At 40.3% G+C, this 23667-nt stretch overlaps 1 protein-coding gene across 1 annotated transcript in view; it reads right to left on the bottom strand.

The window, feature by feature from the left end:
• Positions 1 to 264: 264 nt before the first annotated feature.
• The window catches only part of timm50 (translocase of inner mitochondrial membrane 50 homolog (S. cerevisiae)), a 31358-nt gene continuing 7955 nt past the window's right edge, over positions 265 to 23667 (bottom strand). Inside the window, exons 4-11 of the mRNA XM_017694796.2 lie at positions 14949 to 14970; positions 11871 to 11929; positions 11662 to 11781; positions 9737 to 9841; positions 7241 to 7339; positions 2414 to 2570; positions 2213 to 2319; positions 265 to 1132 (exon numbers count right to left, since the gene is read on the bottom strand). Coding sequence (XP_017550285.1) covers positions 1034 to 1132; positions 2213 to 2319; positions 2414 to 2570; positions 7241 to 7339; positions 9737 to 9841; positions 11662 to 11781; positions 11871 to 11929; positions 14949 to 14970 — 768 coding nt within the window. The 3' untranslated portion in view covers positions 265 to 1033. The remainder of the gene's footprint in view (positions 1133 to 2212; positions 2320 to 2413; positions 2571 to 7240; positions 7340 to 9736; positions 9842 to 11661; positions 11782 to 11870; positions 11930 to 14948; positions 14971 to 23667) is intronic.

A 23667-nucleotide genomic window follows, 5' to 3' on the forward strand; every position in this document is an offset into this window, starting at 1 on the left:
GGTCGCATAGTTTCACACACAAGCTACCAAAAAGTATAAACAACAATTAATAGGTAATCATTTTGATCTCTCTTTTTTCTTGTTCCAACAGTTCCTTCTCTCTCAAATTAAACAGAAGCTACAAAGTCATTTCAGGAATAAGAAAAAGGTTCATATATCCTTGGCTAGTCCTGCATTTCTCCAGGCATGCCTGCTTCAGAGGATTCATTTGGACATTTTGAGTAAAATCAGTGAAGGGTAGGGAAAAAAAAATGACTGATTATAGAAAGTAATCTTTTTTTTTTAATGTCATTTAATTGGTTCACATCAAATGTATTACACAGACCCATCAACAAGCACACAGACAAAGTGGACCATTCTGGTCTTGAGCAGAAATGACCCCCTGCCAGTCTCACCATTTGACTTCACTTGACCTGACTTCGCTTGATATGAACTACAGACTGATATCCTTTGACACTGATGCAGTCTCTCCAGCATATCTGCTAAAGTGTAGTGGGTGTTCCAAGAACAGCATTAAACTGAGGCTATTACAGTCAGTTTGGAGTGTGAGAGGGGATCTTTATATCAGTTCAGACGGTGTCCAATACAATGTGTGGTTGCTAGTAGTTTTCTGTTCTGCACAAATAGAAACAACGAGGGGTGGGCCAAAATCAGTCCATGTATGAGCTCACCCCTTGGAACAACACACACCGGAGACATAAAAAAAAAATAAAAAAAAAAAGAGATCAGACGAAGGCAGGCTGTAGTCTGCGTGTACAGTCCAGGGAATGCCTTTGCCAATACAGATACCGAATGTTATATTAGAGCAGTAAGGCTCCTTCCCAGTCCCACTCGAAAACATGGTAGAACCCTTTCGGTGAATTGAATTGGATGGTTGTTTTTTTATTTCCCCCCTCATGCCCCGCCTCTCCTTCTGTACCCTCCCTCCCATGCACCCGGATACACCATCCTCTGCAGTGACCGAGGCCCCATCCCACTGGACAGCAACTGCCCTGCGTGGACTGCGACTGGAGGCTTCGAGTGAGCAGAGTCGTCACTGCTGCTTGCGGGACCAGAAACGGCTGGTGATGGAGCTGAAAGATAAGCCCTGTTTCTTCTGTTGAGAGAGCTCGGTCAGCCTCTGCTCCTCCTCCTGCATACACATCATTAGTATGCATGTTATTTTACATTTTCAAACTATAAGCCCTACCACAAATTAGGTGGTTAAATGGCAGTGAGTCAATTGTGTAGATTTTAGAATAATAAAATCAATTCTAACTTTTTGGCCAAATTTTTTTAAAAAACTTATAAAAACAAAAAAGATGGTTTTTGATCTCTATATTCAACTCCTGTATTCTTCCAGTCACATTTTTCTATTCAGCATATCATACCAAAATAATCTAAACTTCAAGACGTTTTTCATATTATGCGTTAAGATACTTTGTTTTTCTGGGGTTTGACAAATTGGAAAAGACAAAAATTAGCGAATCCAATAGGGTGAATCAGCATTACGTCCCAACAGCAAAGAACTTACTTCCACGTGGATAACACCAGTAATACTGTAGTTGCTGACAGGATTTTGTACCAATCTTGATACTTATTTGAGAGATATTTAACCAAGCTATTGGAGAAAACAACTTTTTCTTTGATCTTGTGATGAAACATCTAGAGACTAAGTGTGTAGAGACATGCTCCCAACGGTCCTCATTCACCAGTATGTCCTTTGTTTCTGAACTTTGTTCTTAAATAAGTCCTACAAAAAAGTACATCAGACTGATATGTTGTTCACTTTTGGGCTCTTGAGTGTTCGTAGATTCACTTCTTAACTAAGAACAAATCAAAATCAATAAAAGTCAATCAAATAAAAAAAAACATTTGTGAATGTCAGAATCTTAGTGAAAACTATGCAAGTGGGTTTTAAGAAGAAATTTCTTCTAAAGAACACTTGATGAATGAGGGTGTTATCGTTGTTGATACTTGCAACGCTGTGTGCTACTGTGAACTACCTGGCGAAACTGCTGATTATGACCAGTGTGAGGATCAGGGTTTGGGTTAGGTTGAGGTTGTGGGCTGAGGTTGAAGTTGGGTTTACACAAGTTCAGTAACAGACAGACATTCAATTAAATGTCAAAGACAAGGTGAGCTACAGACCACTAAAATATGGTGTCATGAAAACATGCACTTGAAAACACGCCTCACACAAATTCAAAAAGACTAGAACTGAATTGAATACCAGTGCAAGTTGTGCTTGTCTCCTTTTGAAGGCTTCGATGGGGTCGTCCTCATGGGCGTAATTTTCCAGTACAGTACGAACATCCTCCACACCACTCATCGCAATTGCTGCACACATTCAATGACGACAGTCAGGACTTTGTGCTCTTATAAACTCTGCAGAACTGTTGCGTCACTCGTGAACCTACTCACACATACTTACTCTTAAGAAAGGCAGCAAGGTCATAGAGTGTGCGGTCCTCTGAATTGCCATCCCACTTGCGCAATGCCATGCCATTGAAGGGCTGCAGGCTGAAGGCCTCTCGCTTGCAGTCTACTACAATGACTTTAGAGGTGTCTCTGTTCAGACAAGACACATCCTGTGGAAGAGAGAAAAGGGGCCTTTAAGAAAAATACAGAGAGGGACACAGGAGCAAAAAAAAGGAGGAAAAAGAAATAAACAAAAAGTTATGCATCAGATTCTCTACTTACATTTTTTTTATTTCTTTACTAATACAGATTTATTCTTCCCCTAAGGTCCACTTAAAATATCTGTTTGGTTTTATATACCAAAAACAGTCTCAATTCCTAACTCATTTTCACATTTCCAACTACTCTTTATGCCTTAGCATTAAACAGGGTATGTTTGTTACTCCCTTTGCCTTTAACACATGCAGTCCAGGCTAACACACACCTTAAAACCTCAACAAGAAGAGGTGGAGCCACACAGCTGTAGGCTGAATAGGCAGATATACATAAATGCACTGGTTTTGTGACATCAGAATTATGATGGACTCAAAGTGGGCTGTTTTTCCAGCTTAACTTCCATATTTGGACCTGGGAGTCAATGGTACGCTTTGAAACAACAACATTTACACACTATATCCAGTTTTCCTTTCCTCTTTGACTTGTCTAAACGCAAGTTAAATTTGCAGCAAAAAAAATAAACAATAAATGGAAAAAAATAAAAAATAAAAAAATCCATGCCCCTGAAACAACTCTGACATGAACCATATTCACACCTATGCATCTGCAGAGAGGTGCTAACTGTTAACACCCACTCATTGACCCCTGCAGTGTCTCTTACTCCCTCACACACATGCGCAAACACAAACTTTCTCTGTGGCAGCTGTCTCTGTGGTGGGCCCCAGCAGCAGATGGACAGGGACGCTGCACTCTCTCTATCACTGGGGTCATCTGTATCCCCCTGAGGGGCTCAATACAGGGACTGTGCAAGGTGGGGGGGGGGGGGAAGAGAGAGAGAGAGAGCGAGAGAGAGAGAGAGCGAGAGAGAGAGAGAGAGCGAGAGAGAGAGAGAGCGAGAGAGAGAGCGAGAGAGAGAGAGAGCGAGAGAGAGCGAGAGAGAGAGAGAGAGAGAGAGAGAGAGAGAGAGAGAGAGAGAGAGAATGGATATAAATACGGAATGGATCAGCCAAAAGGGAAAGCCCAGTGGACCCACAGGCATACACGGCACGATTCACAATAAATTACCCGCATCTGTCTTCCCTCAGAGGCGCAGCATGAGCCCACAGGGAGCGGACGCGCGTGTTCGTATTGACCGGTGTGCGAGCGAGTGCACAACAAGAATAAGAGAGGTTAATGCACTCTGTACAGGACACTTACTGCCGTTACTGAAGGGCTCAAATTAACCAAAACATCACAAACTCACTGCTTTGTTCATTTTCGTTTTTATAGTAGTATTAAAAGGGCCAATATCATAACTTTTTCTTGTATTTTGAACCTAAAGTTGGTTACTTTTTTCCATGATCATTTCCAATCTCCTTTTCTCCCTCAGAATTTAAACCGGTTCAAGGATAAATACACACTCATATTTAAATGTGTGTGGGTGAATAAACTCTGTAATATGAATGGTTGGAGCTAAATTGCCACACACACACACACACAACCTTGCTAGTAAAAGGTTGGACCTCCTTTTGCCTTCAGAACTGCCTTAATTCTTCAAGGCAGACTTTCAACAAGGTGTTGGAAACATTCCTCAGAGATTTTGGTTGGTTATTTGAGTCCCTGTTGCCTTTCTATCATCTGGAACCAGTCTGCCCCTTCTCCTCTGACCTCTCACATCAACAAGACTTTTTCGTCCACACAACTGACCGCTCACTGGATATTTCCTCTTTTTCGGACCATTCTCTGTAAACCCTAGAGATGGTTGTGCGTGAAAATCCCAGTAGATCAGCAGTTTCTGAAATACTCAGACCAGCCCGTCTGGCACCAACAGCCATGCCACGTTCAAAGTCACTTAAATCCCCTTTCTTCTCCATTCTGATGCTCGGTCTGCACTTCAGCAAGTCGTCTTGACCACCTCTACATGCCTAAATGCATTGAGTTGCAGCCATGTGATTGGCAGATTAGCTATTTGTTTTAACAAGCAAGTGAACAGATGTACCTTATAAAGTGGCCGGTGAGTGTATGTCCATTTTATCAGCTCCACATACTATACTGGTGCACTTTATAGTTAGTCAATGCATCACCTTTTTCCCCCCCACAGTGTGTTTTCTCATACAGGCTCCTCAGGTTTAAGGTGTTAAACATTAAGAATAAACATAGTGACCGTAAATCAAGCACAGGAGGGGAAAATAAATAAATAAATAAAGACTACATTAATAACAGTAGTATTGCTGATTAAGTGGTGTTTTCAGTACAGCTCACTTTTAAAGCTAGAGTGAGTTGGTGTGTTTTGGTAGCTGTGTACAGAGGGAGCCCTGTTCAGGTATCAGGTTGCTGTACGAGTCAGGTTTTAATCCCTCCAGTAAAGTGTGTGAGGATGCGTGCCTCTAACACACACATGCACCAGGCTAAACACCTGCCAATGCACACGCTAGCCGACCCCAGCTTCCCTGCTGCTACTAGCCCCACGCTGGGAATGAGGGCACACCACACAGGGCGAGGTTGTGGTACTTATCCACTGGTGTCATATCTACACATACCCTATAGACTACTCACAGATTATACTTTTAGTTAAAATAAATAAATAAATAAATAAATAAATAAATAAAAATTACTATGAAGGGGTTAATCTCTGGGGAGATGATTCGATGCATCATCAATTCTCAAATTTCAAATAGTACATACATTACATTGCACCGTTTTGCCTCCTGCACTTTGCCTCTCAGTGCCAGATGGGAGGTGGGGAGGTCGGGGGAAGAGAGGAGAAAGCAGGCAGAAGAAGGATGAGAGGCTCTGAATTTGAAGGGAGGTGGGGGGAGGTGGGAGGTGAAACCAGTCAGACACTGCTGTAATGTGACCGGGCAGTCAGGCACGCGCTTACATGCAATCGATAAGGCATGCATGTGCAGAAGACACACACAGTCCGTTACTCACACATACGTGTCCCAGCAAGCAAAGACACAACTCACTCCAGCATGAACAAGTGACATTTTTACAAAAGGTACGTCATCAGCATTCACATTCATACCAATGAGATCATCTCCCTTTTCTTCATCTTTAAAAGCAGGCAAGCTTTCACAAACCCATAATTACAGCACTGTGCAAAAGTCAGAGAGCGCCTTTCATTTATTTCATTTCCAATCAGAATGTCCATTCATTTCTGAGGAGATCTAAATGAATCAATTTAAATAAGGAAGGGGAGGATCAAGAAAACCTGGCATTTAAAAGACATTTAAAACCTGGTACGTCATCAAAACTGTCACCATCATTGAATGTTTTTGGGATTGCTGGATTTTTGAGAAGCAGAAAATGTAAACCACTTAAGCCTGAACTTTTGTTGGTATGGAAAAGTATTCCTGCAGATTTCTTAAAAAACTGAAAGCGAGAATGCAAGCTATAAAAAAAGCAATGGGTGGTCACACTAAATACTGAAAAAATAGATGGTATACTAAGTTGTTGAGGCTTCTGTACAATTTTCTGTTAGATATGTTTTCTTCTTTTATTTCCCCCAGATGGTGAAAACTGACAAATTTCCCATCAAAACAGTTTTTAAGATAAACAGGTCAAGTGTAGCCTCTGACCTTTATTTTGCTACTAGTTACAAATGCTAGAACAGCAGCAGGTTACACTCATGAATATTTGATAGCCATAGACGAACTGTTTTAATGGTGTGTAATTTACAAAGAAAGAGAAGACATCTACAAATAATTCATGAGCATCTAGGGGCAACATGCCACTGACTTTGGGGTCACAGGTAGTCCTACAATGCAAGTTCAGAGATTTTTTTGTTAATTTGCTTTTTTTTTTTTTTTTTACAAATTTTTCAAAGGCATTTTGTCTGCTTTGACTTTAATCAATAAGACCTTTCAAAAGAGCCCTCACCCCCCAGACTAAGAGGTAATAGAATATGGCCTTACACACAGCTTCAGTAATGACGGCCTAACGAAGGAGGAGAGAGGGGCAGAAGGTTAATGAGGCACAAAAAGAGGGTGAGGAGAGGAGGGAAAGAAACTCCTATTGTTCTGGGCTGCTGAAAGAAAAAAGAATAATAGGGACGTTGCATGAGGGGGTAAGCAAGAAAGAGAAAGAAAGAAGGAAGGGAAGGTTTAAAAAAAAAAAAAAAAAAAAATCAAAATCAATGGAGGAGCAGAAGGGCTGTATGCAGAAGAGACACAGGGGGCATCGCGCCATAATGCTGCCCGGGTCACTGAGGAGAAGGGAAAGGGGCCGCAGGAGGGGGCTGAGCAGAGTTTTACTGAGGAAAGTGAGCAGGTTTAAAAAGGAGCGTAATACACGAGCTAACCAGCACAACCAGACCATCCTGATGAGCTCACAGCAGAAGACTTAGTTCCACATACGCAAAGCTAAACACATGGGATGCAATGATGGACACCTGATGGAGAAGTTGGAAGGGGGCGTTAAAAAAAGGTTTGCTAGGAAGTCGCTATTCAGATGGGGAGGGGGAAGGAGAGAGAAATTATAAATAGATGATGAAATCATTGCAACATTGGCAAGAGGCTGAACTCTACAGCATTACCAGAAAAGAAATGTGTATAAAAACCATTCCAAAGCAACATACACACACAGCCAAATCACGCCAGACTGCAAACCGATTCGAGGATCTGAATGAGTAAATGAGTTGTACCTTCACGTGATGTCCCTCCATGTAGCGTGTGGCATCCCGGAAGAGGCGATACATGACAAAGCCCTGAGGGTCTATGCTGTCAATCAGGGGGTACGCCGTCTGCACAAACAATTCATGGTTAGCCACCCTGACATGTTCAAGAGTCAGTAGGTCAGGGTGTTATGTATGATTTTGACTTACAAAATCTCAAAGCATCACATCCTGCTTTAATATAATCACACCTATATGTTTAACATTTTGACAAGACACTTGGTTAAGCATGCAGTCAGTCAAGTGTCTGTACTGTATTTTGTTCTAGAATTAGAGCATCTCTGATACTGGAGCAAAACTGCCACCCTTTTGCAAACAGATGCTCTGCCCCATCCGCTGGTAAAATCTGTGATGAATTAGCACTGAACAATTTGGGGAAAACGTCCAAGTGTGATGCATCTGACCAATATTGTGACTGCAATTTAAAGTTTGCAATTTGTGAAAATTGTGTTATAAATCAATTGTTCGCAAAGGCTAAGAATGTAGAATTACATTCATTTAGACTCCAGGCTCCCCAGCTTACATTTTTTGTAACAAATAGGCCAATAAAAATGGTACGAAATTACTTGTGGAGGGAAATTATATATATATATATATATATATATATATATATATATATATATATATATATATATATATATATATATATATACACATACACATACACACACACACACATATATATATATATACATACATATAAACACACACACATTACAGTTTACTCATTGCTTATTACTTACAGGAAAAGTGAAGAGCATTTTTGCTTTCTCCTGTCAAGTTAATATTCTAGGTATTTTTTGGACATTGCTGAATAGAATTAACATCCTTTCAAACTGTGATTCTTTAAAGAAAGCACTGATGACTACTGGCGGTTTAATATCACACTGCCAAACCTGAACTCAGTGCTACTGTTTGACTGGAAGCAGACTTCACTAACACTTAAGTCTAGGCCATGTACCATCACAGACTCTTTAGAGAGAAATGTTTTGTTTAGCTTTACTCAACAGACCTGACAAAAGAACAAACTCTTGAGTTAATTGTCCTGGTCAGTGAAAGAAAAAAAAAAAGAAAAAAGAACTGAATAAAGAAATACAAATAATAAAAAAAAAACCCAGCCCAATTAGGCCAAGTGTATGGCTTAATTTGCATATTAGTGTTGACATAATAAAGGCATGTGCCGCATATAAAAGCCCCCCCCCGGCCCCCCCCCCCACACATGGCAGATGATCATAAACAACCATGCCTGATACCGCCAGTCCAACAAAAACAACAACAAACAATAACAAAGCCACATGAATTGCCATCAAAGTGTGTGTAGTTTACAACAAAGTTAACAATGGCAATGTTATTTTAGAAACATTCGATTTTAGCATTTCTACTGAAAAAAAGCAAAAAACACTAGACAAACCCAACAGTAAGTAGAGTGGCCAAAACAAACAGGATTTCAACCCAATGTGTTGCTCCTCAAGTTTAACAGGATTACACTTTCACACTTAAATTGTGGCGTTTCAGAGCACAGCCTTTTGCTGCTTTTACATGTTGGTGGTAGATGTTTGACAACAAATCAGGCATTTCTTTGTTTTCAAAGGATCAGCAAAAGAAAATTCCACCACTGCATTAAAGGCAGAGCACAGCTGTGGTCAGGGTAACAATCCAACAAGAGTCTGATGTTAACTTCTGACGTTTACTGCACTGGTGAAAAACTGTGGATGCCGATTTATATGTGGATATATGGACACTGAACATCTTAGGTGTTGAAGTTCCCGTGTACCCATTAATATACAACAAAAAATTTAAAGACTGCAGAGCATCCTCCTCCATCGACTAATGCTCTCCTTTAATAATCATCTATTTTCACTGGTTAATGACTGCATTCCATAAAACAATATTTTTTCAACAGCAACATGCAAACACAGGATTATTATAGAGATGCACAAACAGAACACGATGATTTTTGTTCCAAAATTAACCATCAGCCACACTGATAAATGCCTTCAGTCAGGTAAATGCACTCACACTGTATTTAAATGCTGCTACTACACCAGTGCGAAAATGTTATAGCAAAATTATGCATTGCTCATTATCCTAAACAGCTGTCTACTTTTAATAAGCAAAAGATCCTATTTATAAAAGCAACACATTTTTCATCCATGAAATTAAAATGCCAGTTTGGTCCATTAAAGACCAAATATGTTATTTATTTTGTGATTTTGCCTAGTAGAAAGTACTGGAAATGTGCTAATGTGTTCCATGCGTTTAATTAGCCCACACAGCTTGAGCTTTGGTCTAAAAAAGCAAGCTAATAAAAAACTAACTGTTTGTTAACTTCGCTGCAAAGAAACTGGAATCAGCTGTAAAACTTCAATGAGCAGTGGACCCCTACCTTATTGGTTCACAATCACCCCTCATTTTATTTTAGCAGGCGAACAACTCAATTTTTTTCATCCACCTCATGCTACTCACCATGCCCGTTTCTGATGTGAAGATGACTATCTCATAAAGCGGCGCTAGCTGCTGGAAGAGATAGTCTATACCAGGCCTCTTCTTAAAACGCCAGCCTGTGGCCAACTACAAATCAATTGGGAGAGAATAAACACATTAACACACATTAACACAAGGCTTATTTTGGAGGCAGATGATCCGCTGTGGCGACCCCTAAAAGGAGCAGCCGAAAGAAGAAGAAGAACACAAGGCTTATTTTATAGAAACTTCATTTAAACTTAATGTGTAAAGAACAGGCTTGTCTGACTCGTGCTTATACACAATCAAAGTCAATACTCTAGTCTTTAACAAAGCTTTAGATTAAGTGTGTCAGAAATCAAAGCCATTGTGATGAGCGTGTGGAGGTGGGCTTCTGGAGAGGTTTCTGGTTGCAGGAGGGGCCATGGCACACCAGTCACCCAGATGCAGACTCTGCATCCCAGGAAGCCAGGTGGAGACAGCGCAGAGGAGGAGGGGCACAGTTACAAGTAGAGGAGCAAACAGGTGGCGGGCACCCAAGCAGCAGCACGTAGTGCACATGGCCTTATTCATGGTAGAAACCAGGTTGGATATACAAAGGGTTTTTTTTTTTTTAACTAAAAACAAGAGGGTGCAGGCAGGATGGAGTGGGTGGAGACGGGTGTCAGGGCTGATGTGTGACAGAAGGATAGCAGCAAGAGTGAAAGGGAAGGTTTACAAGACAGCAGTGCGTCCTGCTATGATGTATGGTTTGAAGACTGTGGCTCTGTCTAAAAGACAGGAGGCTGAGCTGGAGGTGGCGGAGATGAAGATGCTGAGATTTTCGTTGGGAGTGACAAGGATGGACAAGATTAGAAATGAGCAGATCAGAGGGACAGTGAAGGTGGAGCAGTTTGGAGATAAAGCCAGAGAGGCCAGGTTGAGATGGTTTGGACATGTGTTGAGGAGGAATAGTGGATATATTGGGCAAAGAATGTTGGAGATGGAGCTGCCGGGTAGAAGGAGAAGAGGTAGACCTCAGAGAAGGTTTATGGATGTAGTGAAGGTGGACATGGAGATGGTGGTGTAAAAGTAGAGGAGGCAGTGGATAGGGCAAGATGGAGGCACATGATCCGCTGTGGCGACCCCTGAAGGGAGGAAGAAGAAGAAGAAGAAGAAGAAGAAGAAGAAGAAGAAGGTACAAATGCATGCATTATTAATACATGGTTTGTTCCTCTTTGATGGAGGAACAGACTTTAAACTAGATGCTGGAACACTGGTGTGAGTATTTGATTGCAGTCAACCACAAAAGCATTAGTCAGTTACAGATGTTTGATAATTAGTTCAGCATCATAAACACCACTCCAACTCATCCCAAAAGGCACACAGTAGTAATCTGGGGAGCTTTATGTCCCTCTAGCTGATGCTTGGCATTGGGCATGGTGACATTAGGCTCATGTGCGGCTGCTCTAGAGCTTCCTATTCTATTAACGCTATGGAGATCCTACAAACTGTGCGTGCAGTCAAACACCTGTGTCAGCATCATTTGTAGCTTAACATTAAAACAGTATCAACAGGTGAGGGGGTCACATGTTTCTCATTTTATGTGAGTCACTTTAGTCACTATCAAGACAAAATATCTCTTTGATGTAAATTTAAAAAAAATAAATAAAAAAAAAGTCTCTGCCTTTCCATTGTGAGAAATTGTAATAAGAAATAGACCATCAGAAAAGGTCCAGAACTACCTGGAATAAAATCTTCTAATATTAACTTTCATTAAAAGTTTGTAAGATGTTTATCTCCTGAAAAAAGTTGGCATGCTGGAGATAAAAGATTCTCTCTGACATATAAATGTAGACTTGAGAAGGAAGTGGATGGTTTCATCACTGCTGCTGGGTTTGTTGTTTGAGCTCCCGCGGGGATATTTATTAGATGGCTAAAGGACATACCGACCATTCCGGATGGAGAAGAACATCAGTGAGCTCTAGCACCAGAGTGTAGGGAGGCTGGTAATATGGCTCCTTCAGTGGGTCAGGAAGAAGCTTTGGGCTTGTGGGCTCAATGATCATCTGCAGTGAAAATAACTGTTTAGTTACTAGAAAGAATTTATAAAGAAAATGTACTGTGTCAGGAAAAAATAGGCTACTTTTTTGCTCACCTGTCTGTAATCTTTGAAATATTTGTAGGTTCTCTTGAGCTGCTGGATAACAGCAACATCTATAAGAGAATAAAAGATGCAAATATCATTCAGGAACACGGGGGTGGGGGCAAAACACACACACACACACACACACACACACACACACACACACACACACACACACACACACACACACACACACACACACACACACTGAAATATTCCAGGAATGTGCACTACATGGTGCTAGCAGTGCGAGCAGCTCCATTAGCAACCAATCTGGACAACATAACTGTGCAAACTTGGCAAAACTGGTTCCTGATCCCACAATCTTTTCCACATGCTTGTTAACATACCAGCCTAATAACAAGGTAGAGGAAAACAAACATTAAGTGCAACAGCGCTTTCCTGAGGCTAACGAAAGAGGGAAAGAGGACACCTACTTGTAGCTGTGTTTGAGTCTATAATAATGTAAAGGTGTTTATCAATTTCTGATAGAGACTTGGGTTACACAATGTGAAGAACAAATAACTTCTTGTTGTTTCCAGAATAAAAGAAACAAAATGTATAATCCTTATCTTTAATCTTTTATCAAGGTGCTTCAACAAAAACCTCACTGACCAGAACAAATAAGCACCCGTTTTTATTCATTCCATTGAAATTTCTTTTTGTCTGGCAAGAAGGTCAAGAACAATCCAAAATGTGAACAGTTGCAAGAACCGTTACGAAGCCTGATCTGAGGGGACACGAGGGAAGGAAAAAAAAAAAAAAAAAAGTTCAGGGCCTTGCTTTGAAGAGCTTCCTTGTGCTAACCTTGTTTGTCAGTGTAATGGAGAGCAGGCCTATTGTTGCTCCAGAGAGGGTCTGAGGCTCTCTGGAGGGATGTCCATTGAAACACAGGACTGAGGGAGTGAGAGAAAGATCGATGGCTGGGCCCCCAGACTCAACAAAGGCCTCCTTTAATCCACCACTGGGATAGCATATGCTCTGCTAGTTTGCCAAAGGCCATTATTACTCAATTGCCTTTCTTCTTCTCTCCCCTTCTTTGGGAAGCTCTTATGCATGTCCTTTTCTTTCTCCCCCATGCTGTCAATTGCTGCCGCCTTCAGTAGTGAAAAACGGCTGGTGGATAGTGCCTTTCTTTCAGCAAGGTGTGTAGGGAGGACCCCACCCCTCTGGACTTAGAGAACCACGCAGGCCTGCGGTCACCACATGGCTGGTCAGATGAGGTAAAAGATGAGGTAACAAGTGTGTCCAGACTTGAGGTCCACTGGTTTAAGAACAACACTTACTGTTAACTATTTAAAAATAAATTTTTTATTTATTTTTTTTAAAAAAAGGACTTCCCAGTGTATCTGAACTCTGTGGACAGCCAGTTTACTATATGGCAAACAAGCTCACAGCAAGTCAAACTGTCCCCTTAACCTCATACAAATAAGCCTGCTTGGCCATAACAAAGGCCTGGATGTAGTGTGGGCAGGTTGACAGAGGTTTTGAGAACATCTTTACAGAAAAGATTTGTGTCCACTGATTTCCAGTGCTTGATGGCAAAATTAGCCTTGTAGCTCGACAACATCTACACTAACCGGACAATTGGGTAAATTACACTTTTTCGCTTTTTTCTCCATTCCTTTAACATATTCTGATGAAGTTAAAATGAACTTTGTTAATTTGTGTTAAATCACAGAGTGCCTCATTTGTATTTTTATAAATAAAATGCCCCTGAATTCCAGCCATTGAGGGGAAAACAATAAAAAATAAAAAGCACACACACACTCACACCTTCGCAAATCTTTCATCAATTGTGCTATTTTTTTAGAGCAATATCTTCTCCAGCATGCCCTTGAGAGAACTGCTGAGCTAATGTTTTCAGTCACCTCTTAGGCAAACCCCTTTCTACTACCTGCAAACCTGTGACTTGTTAGAACTTGACATGTTGCTCAACCCAGTAATGCAGCTTTTGATTAAGTGGGGGGGCATACACATGTAGGCCATACATATGCATGTTTGAGAGGAATGCCGTCACTTGGCAAGGCTACAAGCCTTTCAGACAGATGCTTGTTTGCCAAGCAGTTCCCCTTGCTCCTGCCTCCCCAAGGACGGCTCTGGTGAGGGGCTCAGACTGCATCCCTCCGCTGGCCTTCTGCTGTGGGAGGGAGGGTAAATGGGAGGCCGAACGGGAGGCTAGCCCGCTTTTCCCTCCCCTTAGGGAGCAGGCGATTCACCACGGTCCCTAAAGTAATCATCGGCCTTCGTTATGGCATTAAACACTTTAGTGTTCGACACAAGGACTCTAAGCTCAGAGGTTATAAATCGAGGCACTACGCATGTGTGGGGGGCACTTTAGGGGCACGCGTCCAGTTAATTACGCAATTATTACTGCGCTAGGAGAGCGTGGCATTTAAGAAATTGCAGCTAGCTATCTCGTTTGAAATCAGAAAGGCACAGCTGGCTCTCTACTTTCTATTACCATAGCTATGTATTAGAGCAATATCACTACCCACGTCCCCTCGCAATTCATGACCTTTTTCAAGCACGTTTTACTCCGCCATCATAATTAAAACCATTCATGATAGCACAGCCCAGTTGAATTTCACAGACCACAAAGTAAATGAGCCCAATGGAAAACAGAATGAGTCACATGAAAAGGTGATCCTCAGACATCAGCCTCATATCAGAGTATCTGAATTGCAAATCTACACACACACACACACACACACACACACACACACACACACACACACACACACACACACACACACACACACACACCTAGCTAGTTCTAATCTGGAGCTTGCAAATTTGTTATATAACCCCTGCTGAACAACCCATAGAGCCTTACTGCAAGTAATTTTTCCACACAAAACCTCTTTAGGTTGAAACAAACATGCTCACAAACATGAGCAGATGTGAGATACTCACCAGAGGCCATAGCGCTGTAAAAATGCTTGTTTGCCTTATTCCAGTTTCCAATGCATTTATAAAGTCAATATTGTAACGAGCCCCACACACAATCTGAGCAATTTCAACACGTATTTCATGTAACAACTAATTACAAAAAATGACCGTTGACAGACATGAAAAGACATGACTTACCATTATCAAACTCATCTGGGATCTGGAAAACAAAGGAAGCGAGAAGATTAGGCAACAGCAAAAGTGTTGCAGATGTGAGCAAATGATGTGTTTCGCCTAATTGTAGGTACAATGCTCTTAAACGATCTCGGCACACATCAAGACAACCAACACATCAATATCAAAAGACTGTACAGCCAAGTACATCTAGGACAACTAGCATATACTTTGATTTACACTTTTAAAAAACAAAACAATTAGGCCACAAAGCATTTTCTGCATGAAACACTTCACTTTCACAGTTCTAGCTTATTAAATCAAATGATGTGAAACCTGATGTGGTTGTGCGTGAAAGAATGATGTGCCTACGTCTTGTTCTTTGATGGTTATGTAAGATCAGCTGACACCTCCAAGTCAACAAGCTAATTAAGGCCACTGTAGACTGGGCGTAACAGTGGTCTTGCATATACAGCACAATATGCTGCAACTGAAAACTTGTCCAAATTCTTTGGCAGACAGTATATTATGCCTATAAGTTCATTCAGACTATTCAATAATGATTTTCTGGTGATAGGCCTACATGACAAAGACAATATTCTGTTAGCACATCTTTAAATTTATATTTAAAAAAAAAAAAAAAAAAAAAAAAAAAAAAAAAACACAACAACAACAAAACAAACAAAAAAAAACATTTATACGTGGCCTAATCATGCCAATGGTCTGTCTGGAAAATGCTTATTAAATGGCAAAAAACAATGCAACATGGAATGTCCATTTGCCAAAGAGAGCTAGAGGCCAGCCAGTTAAATTTCTCTGTCCATTATGTGGTAGTTAGCTCAGGAAAAAGTCACGCTATATGTAAAGGCTAAGTCAGGCTAGCGTTTTTGTTCATATGTGAGCCAATCGTTCCATGCTGCTCCTTACTGAGAACCTTTTAGGTGTGTCACAGCCATGGTCCCACTGCAAGAGTTTGGACCAAAAATTCTAAAACTGCCCGAGCTTTATCACAGGCTGCTTTTAGTCACTAAGGCAAATTGGGGCATCCGTGGGGCATTTGTCACAATTATGACAAAACCAATTTACAGCAAAGCTGACATTATACACCCAAGAAGAACCAAAATTCAACTGGTCAACTGCATTCATTTAGGGGTGTCACATGGCCTGGGCTTCCAGGGAACAGCCCCAGTTCTAACTGCACAATTCTATGATTAGCTGGCACGAGTCCTAAATCTTTACATGCCCACCCAAGACCCCTGGCAACAACTATACTTTTGCAACTGAATTATAATCAAAGCTACAAGAAGTTGTTTGGACCAAGTAGCTGGTGAGTCTCTGAGCATTATGTGTAGTTGCATGCATCATGCAATATATTGGCTACTATATCTATGCAACACTGCAGGAAAAAACAGAACATCCTGTGGGGTTACACTCAGATTCGCAAAGATAAGCAATAGAAAGTGGATGTAAACTGTGCAAGCAGCATTTTACTGTCAGTTCCACACCCAATACAAACAAACAGTGGGCAGGTCTTATACACACATGCATGAAGATTCTTTATCCAAATGTAGATCGAGATTACTTGAAAAGCTATAAAGACTTTGTTCAAAAGAAGAAGGAGAAATACGACTTGGAAAATCACAACTTGATGTCTTGACAATCACCAGTTATTCCACATGATAACGCTGGTCCAAAAACCTGCTCTCTCTGCAAAACGCAAGGAATGGCTTTGCTAACAGCACGGCTTCCTTTGCAGTACTAGATGAGAGGCCTGTAAATGCTTCTTTCTTCCTAAATAAAGGGTACACTTTATTTATTTAGCTTGACACTAGATTTTGGAAGATTGTTGCGAGGACTTGATTGCACTCAGCCTCAAAAGCATTAGTGGGGTCAGGTACTGACATTTGATGATTCTAGATCATAAATGCCACTCCAACTCATCCCAACGGTAGTGAATGGAGCTCCATCACTCCAAAGAACTTTGTTCCGCTGCTTCACAGCTGAATGCTGGAGACCTTTCGACCCCTCTAGTAAGCACTCCTGTAGAGCTTTGACAAGCGTTGTGTGTGTGCGCACAACTGAGTACCTGTACCTGCAATGTGCGCAACTGAATTTACCAAATAGAAGAGGTACTGGGACACTCTGGCCATGGTGTATTAGAGGGAAAACTGTAATGCGCATTGATTTACCACACAATACAACATGGCCATAACAGCAGTATTAGTGCAGGTTAACAAGATTCCATCAGTCAATGTCTCTATTAATTTATATATAATAACAAATAGATTCACACTTCATAGTAATAGCTCACTTAATCACTGAGGGCAGGTGGCCAGAGGGCCTCTTGCTGGAGATAAAAGAAATTATTTACATTGCTGCCAATGCAAGTCACAGGTGTTTCAGGGTTTAAATACATTTTTGTACATAAGAATGGCACCAATATGGTTCTCACTGCATAGTGTTTTGAAAGAAACGGAAAGTGTTGGATTTTCAGGACACACATTAAAATTGTGCATCATTGCAGTTCTCAAATAGGAATGCAAATTTTGAATTTTCAACTCAGTGAGTCACACAGAAATAATTCAGACATGGCACAAGTTCTCTTTGTTAATCCGTTAGATAAACTTGGGGGAAACATTTAAAAAGCTAGAAAGACAGATAAATCAAGAACGCTTCATGCTACATGATACTTCCATGACGTTAGACTTCTTTGAATAGGGTGAGCAAAGCCCACAAGTGCACAAATAGCTAACTACTGCAGATGATATCAATAGTTTATATTCAACTAAAAAAAAAAAAAAAAAAAAAGCTAACTTAGTAAAACATTAATCAGCCTTGAACTATACACCAACAGCACCTTACAGAACTACAGGCACTTTTGGTAAAGAAAATCCTGAAGGCTTGTTTATCATCTTTACATCTAATATAATTAAGATAATCTGTGAATACTGAATAAAAAAAAAAAAATTCACATAAGGAAAATATTTTCAAAACAAGTGACAATTATTGGCCTTAGCAATATACGTATGTATGTAGTGAAATTTAAACCATGACATGAGTTTCTGTCTGTAATTTTTCTTCTTTTTATCCAGATTTTACCTTGTGGTACTTGAGACTCTCATATTTTGTAAGACCAATAAAAATACTATGAATCAGCATCCTCTCCATCATGAATATAAATCATTTCGAGGGGGTGCTATAAAAGCGAAACACTGAACGAAGACTCCTTTCAATCTAACAAAGGTGAATGTGTTGCAAATATTTACATTTCTCATAACCGGTAAACCGTGCTTTAACTCCGACTTCCCATGTGGACGCTCAGTGAAACACTGAAGAGAAAAAAGGCTGTGAAAGTAACCATACATTCTGAAAAAGACACTGAAAAGGTTGGATGTGAGCCAACTTGATCTGAAACTGAATGGTGATAAACAGTTTACAAGGAAATCAGTGTTTGTTGGTGGCTTTTTGTTTTGTTCCTGTGCAAAAGACATGCTGGATCACGCACACATTCACATTCAATGAAGCAAACCTACAGCAGAAGCAGTCTAACCACACACAGAAATATGAGAAAGAAAATAAACAGCGATGATCATGCAAATGAAGAGCAAAGGTTATAGGCAAAAATGGGCAATTTGCCATTTATTGGCAGCTACAAAAACAAAGAACAGAGAAAATAAAAGTCTTAAGATGTTTCTAGTGAAGAATGAGGCTCGGCCAAGTAATTGGGCTAAAATCAAAACTGCACCTGATGCCGGTCACAGTGTCCGGCGCCACATTATCCATACAGAAATCTTAATGGAGACCAAAAGATTAATTAATGTCTAAAGCTCCTCCTTTGCTTGAATCCTTCAGCCATTAGCTGAGCACCACACCAGAACATCAATCAGATGGGAGACACACAACCAAGCTGTTGAATATTCAGCTGCATCTGCCAAGAGGACCCTCGTGGGGGTCCACCCCTCCTCACCAGGGGAGAACTGCCACATGCTGGCTTGTGGGACCTCTCAGGACACATACTGTGCTGGAAAAAGAACCAAACCTCTCTGTACAGTCATATGAGACTTCTTGAAAGCAGTAGCACCCCCTGATGGAGGACACACGTTCACATCTCTCTTAGTGAGGTGTAGTGAAATGCATTTCATCACTCAAGATAAATGAAACAATCTTAGTCACATCTGACCTGCAGAGGTAGAATGTGGGACCACACTCCGCACTCTCATAACTGCTGATTCATAAGCCTGCAGGTATAGAAATTAATAGAAATCATCTTACTGTTATTTCACATGCTAGTGACATTGTAAAAACAAGCTGTGGATCATTAGCAGAGTGATGCAATCAAACATGGTCACACAATGACTGCGAGCTCTGACCAATGCTAATGCAGATGCACATGGATTAGATTAGTAATCATGCAATCCAGATGATGATCACTACAAAAAGAACAGTCAAAACACAAAAATGGACTTCACTGAACACAAAATGTTATTAGAAAAAAAAAAAGAGGCCTTTAAAAAAAAAAAAAAAAAAAAAAAAAAAAAAACACCTTACATTTTAATTGACTTATAAATAGTGCATAAGCTTAAAAGTTTCCTCTTTTTTCTTTGTTGAATTATTTTGTCTTATTCTAAAGTATTGTTGTTTATTTACAAGTTATAAACAACAAAAAAATGAAATTAAATGTGGTTTCAGCCAATTCGACAAGTCAAATGAACTTTTTCTATGATGGCCCTAGTAAAAATTAATCAACACTACTTAAGATGTTCTCTACTTAATTTTGACCATCGCACCAAATAAAACCGTTTTGTAAGTGTTTGTGAGACGTGCAGGTTTTAGGAAAAATGGCTCCCTTTTAAAACATACTTAACATCTCTACTACTGCAACCGCTTGACTCAGCTAGTGCTCTGGGCCCTCTGCCTGCATTTAGATTAGGAAAACACCATGAAGACAGAAGCGAAACATTACAGCTGGCATATGGCATGCAAAGGTTTTCTTTCCCTGTATCTGCCACCTGGTGGCAAAAGAAATGACCTGTTTCTCCAGACTACGAGTAGGTCATGCATGCCACCCTGTGGTGATTTTAGAATATCACTACTCAACCTTTCTTTAGAAGTCGCAGACAATCCCCAGAGAAGCTGATTAATTAGCTTCTCTGATGATTATCTGTGACTTCTAATTCACAGCTCAAAGAAACACACAGGGGAATTAAGCTGCATGTTCAAAATTTTCAATTACTTTTGTTCTTCATTAGAGATATTTTCTGATTTAAATTCTGTGGAAAGAAAACCCATCTACAGTATGTTTGTCGTTTCTTGACATTGAAAAAATAATCCTGAAAGTTATGACAGAATATATTAATAAAATGCCAATGTAATTCATTGTGTAATCATTATGTAATTAATGGCTGTAATTACACAATGTCCTTTTGCTTGAGTAGTTGAATGTAAATCTCTTGACATCCAAGAGTCAACATGTGATGCTAGCATGCTGGCAAGAATACAATACTGACAAATCATCTCATCCTTTAAGAGGATTTTAATTAAAAGTACTGTGGGTTCAGCCAGCCTTCAATCCACTGCGATGGAGGCCAGGTCAGAACAGAGTGGACAGCAATGTGATTTTGTACTGGACATCTAGCTTGACAAATGACTTCTGAAAACACTTGTGTATAAAATATGCTCATCATTACTACAGAGTGCAGCATAACACAGCTTGCCTCTGAAGAAGGTAGGGATTCAACTACTCTTGCACAAGTATCATGGGTTTCCAGTCAGCTTCATTATAAAATTAGGACTATGAGGGTCAATGATGAAGTCTAATACCAGAAATGTCTCAGGTGAGTTTCACCAGGCTGCTGAACTAGGCTCTGACTCATTTTTAAATGAAGACCAGCTTTGTTCAAACTAACCTCTCTCTGTCTTCTCTTTTGTATGGTCAATTACTACAAACTAAATTTGATTTATTTACTTGTTGCTTTGAAAATAACCCTGATTCAAAACACAACTGAAACAGAAGCCAGTAGGCAGTTGCCTCAGAACTTGCCCAACTATTTCTGTTGAAACGTTTTACAATTGTTTTCTGTGGTAATGTCACAGATGCAGCAGATAGAGATTAGGTTGAAAATTGCCTGAACATTTAAGAACTCCTGAATGAATAATGCAACCATTCTCGTAAAGCTAGACAGGGCACGATGCTTTGCCTTAAAGAGAATGAGCAGTGGAATCATGGTTAAAGGCTGCAACAACAAATCACTGCCAACAATACCTGGAAGTAGTGAAGGGATTGACCAAGATAGCCTAGATAATTTTGACAAGCCAGAGCTTTCTGGTTTAAAGGCACAGAGAAAAACTGAACTGGCTGGATGGTTCTGAGGAAAGAAGAGCGATCAGAGTCTACGGTAGGAAGAGGGGAGAAAACTTTTGATAACTGGTAAATATATTTCAATTCAAATGTCCACTTGCCAACAAGGGGAAGATATTTGCCAAGCAACATAACAAAACAGGTTTAAAGAGTCTGCAGACAATGTTTTTCCTACAGTAGGAACAGTGTCATGGCAGGATCATTAATTTTAACAGCCACCTAAAGCATGACAAACTACAATACAAGACAGCTATGAAGTCAAGAAAGACTCTGTCGCTGCTTCACACACCTCCACAACAGGCATAATTTCTTTGCATTATGCACCCCAGTAATCCTCAAGTTACAAAGACACTGAAGATAACAAACATTCTACACAAATTTCTTGTCTTGTCAAGTTACCCACTAATACCCCTCCAAAGTTGACAGACACTGACTTTAGAACTTTACACTGGTAACAATCTGGATGATCCTTTTCTTCCTTGACCTGAAGAACACAGTGGGCATTATTTCAAAAACTGACTCGCCAGATCATGTCATAGATGAAGCAGATAGAGATTAGGTTGAAGAATGCCCAAGTATTCAAGAACTGCTGAATGGGCATTGGTACCAATTCAGAGAAGCCTGAACCCTGAGAAGTCTGCAGACGTTGAAGTGCCTTCCACTGTGGAGTCTATCTTGCATTTGTGGAAGCAGTCACAAACGGTGTTTATTGGCAACAGGTCAAAGTGCTCCCAAGCCCATGTGGTGATATCCATTCCAAAAACATACCAGTTTTTAATTGAATGCCCTCTGCGGGATCACGGGGCACAGGCACTCAGTTGTGGTGTTCAGCCTTGCCCCTTACACACAGATTTCCCCAGTGTTTTGATGAAATTATGCACGGTAGAGGATTAAATTACTATAATACCCAATTGTGGAGAGTAATCTTTAAACTGTTGGAGCGTTTTTTTTTTTTTTGGGGAATTGGGGTTGTTTGCGTAAATCATCCAGTCCTACTGAAATGATGTGGGTCCACAGAAGACAAGAAGCTTGAGAACAGGATCCAGTTCCTGCTCCCACGGCATCACCTCATCCACTGCCTTCCAGATAAAGGCTGGAGGTGTGCAGTGCAACACCCTGCAGCCTGGCACACTCCGCATACATCTCCCGTCAGCTCACAACTGCCTGCGAGTTAGTCCAAAAGGTGGATGACTGGTCATTACAGACGAGAAGCATGTCTTTTACAGACACTTCACACCCAACAGCAGTTAAGCAGGCTGAGAAGTGTGCCCATCACGCCTCCACTCCCTGATAGCATCAATTCCGGACAGACGCTTTACCTCCAGCATAACAAACCATGCAAGAAAAGGGTGTCATTAAAAAGAAAGAAAGAATGAAAAGCAAATTTTTGCTAACTGTGCCCATGGACATCATGGATTGGAGACAAGTCTGAAATGGAAGTACATAATTTGTGGCATTAAAAAATTGGAATCATTGTTTCCAATAATATAAAACAAACTGGATTGCATAAAAGTGTACAAAAAGAATTTAATCTAAGTTTTTGGGTAATTTCACAACAGGGAAGCTGTAAATAATTATTTTAGATGTCCAAAATACCGAAGAGAGTCTGACATTGATGTTATATGAAATTTAATTCCTTTTTATTTATTTCAACTTAAATGTACAGTTAAAAAGCAAATGCATCCCAGATTTTAGTAACTATTTTGATTAAGTATCTTACGTATTTATCAAGTAGTTTCATAAAAAATATATTATTCCACTTTATTTTATTTTCTCTTAATTGCTTTTTACAGTCTTATATTTTTGCTTAATTTACGCAGTTGTGTAAAACAAGCATTGTATTACAATCTTATAAAACAAACAGATTTGTTTTACTGACAATTTCATTGAACCTTTGAGCAGCATTAAATACAAGTTGGGTCCCAGGCACTCTTAGCATGACACCTCCAATTAGTATCGAGCCTCTCAGCCACAGAATTTGAAAAGTTTATTAGCACCTACAGGCCTGGCACACTCCTTACACATTACCTGAGAAGTGTGCCTTAACAAGTAAGCTTCAGCATGTGTGATGAACAAAAGGACCCTTCTTCCTGACTCAAATAAGCAGCAGTGGCCGGAATATGACACCAGCCTTCCCAAGATCACACCAAAAACCATCCTACGCTAAACACAGCACCTCAACCAAAGCACCAACTAATATTAGCATTGTGGTCTATTAAGTGGCCCCCGGCTCTTTATGCAGGTCATTTACAGGTGTGTTATTTTGTAATTCTTTTTCTGTAGGTCATGGATTAACTCACTTAATGAATATTGGGGTTTCTTCATTTACCTCATGCAATGTGGTTTCATTCATGTGTTTTTTTCTGGTGGACTAATAAATAAAAG

This window comes from Pygocentrus nattereri, chromosome 17 (genome assembly GCF_015220715.1).
Source record: "Pygocentrus nattereri isolate fPygNat1 chromosome 17, fPygNat1.pri, whole genome shotgun sequence".
In the NCBI taxonomy this organism is placed as follows: domain Eukaryota; kingdom Metazoa; phylum Chordata; class Actinopteri; order Characiformes; family Serrasalmidae; genus Pygocentrus; species Pygocentrus nattereri.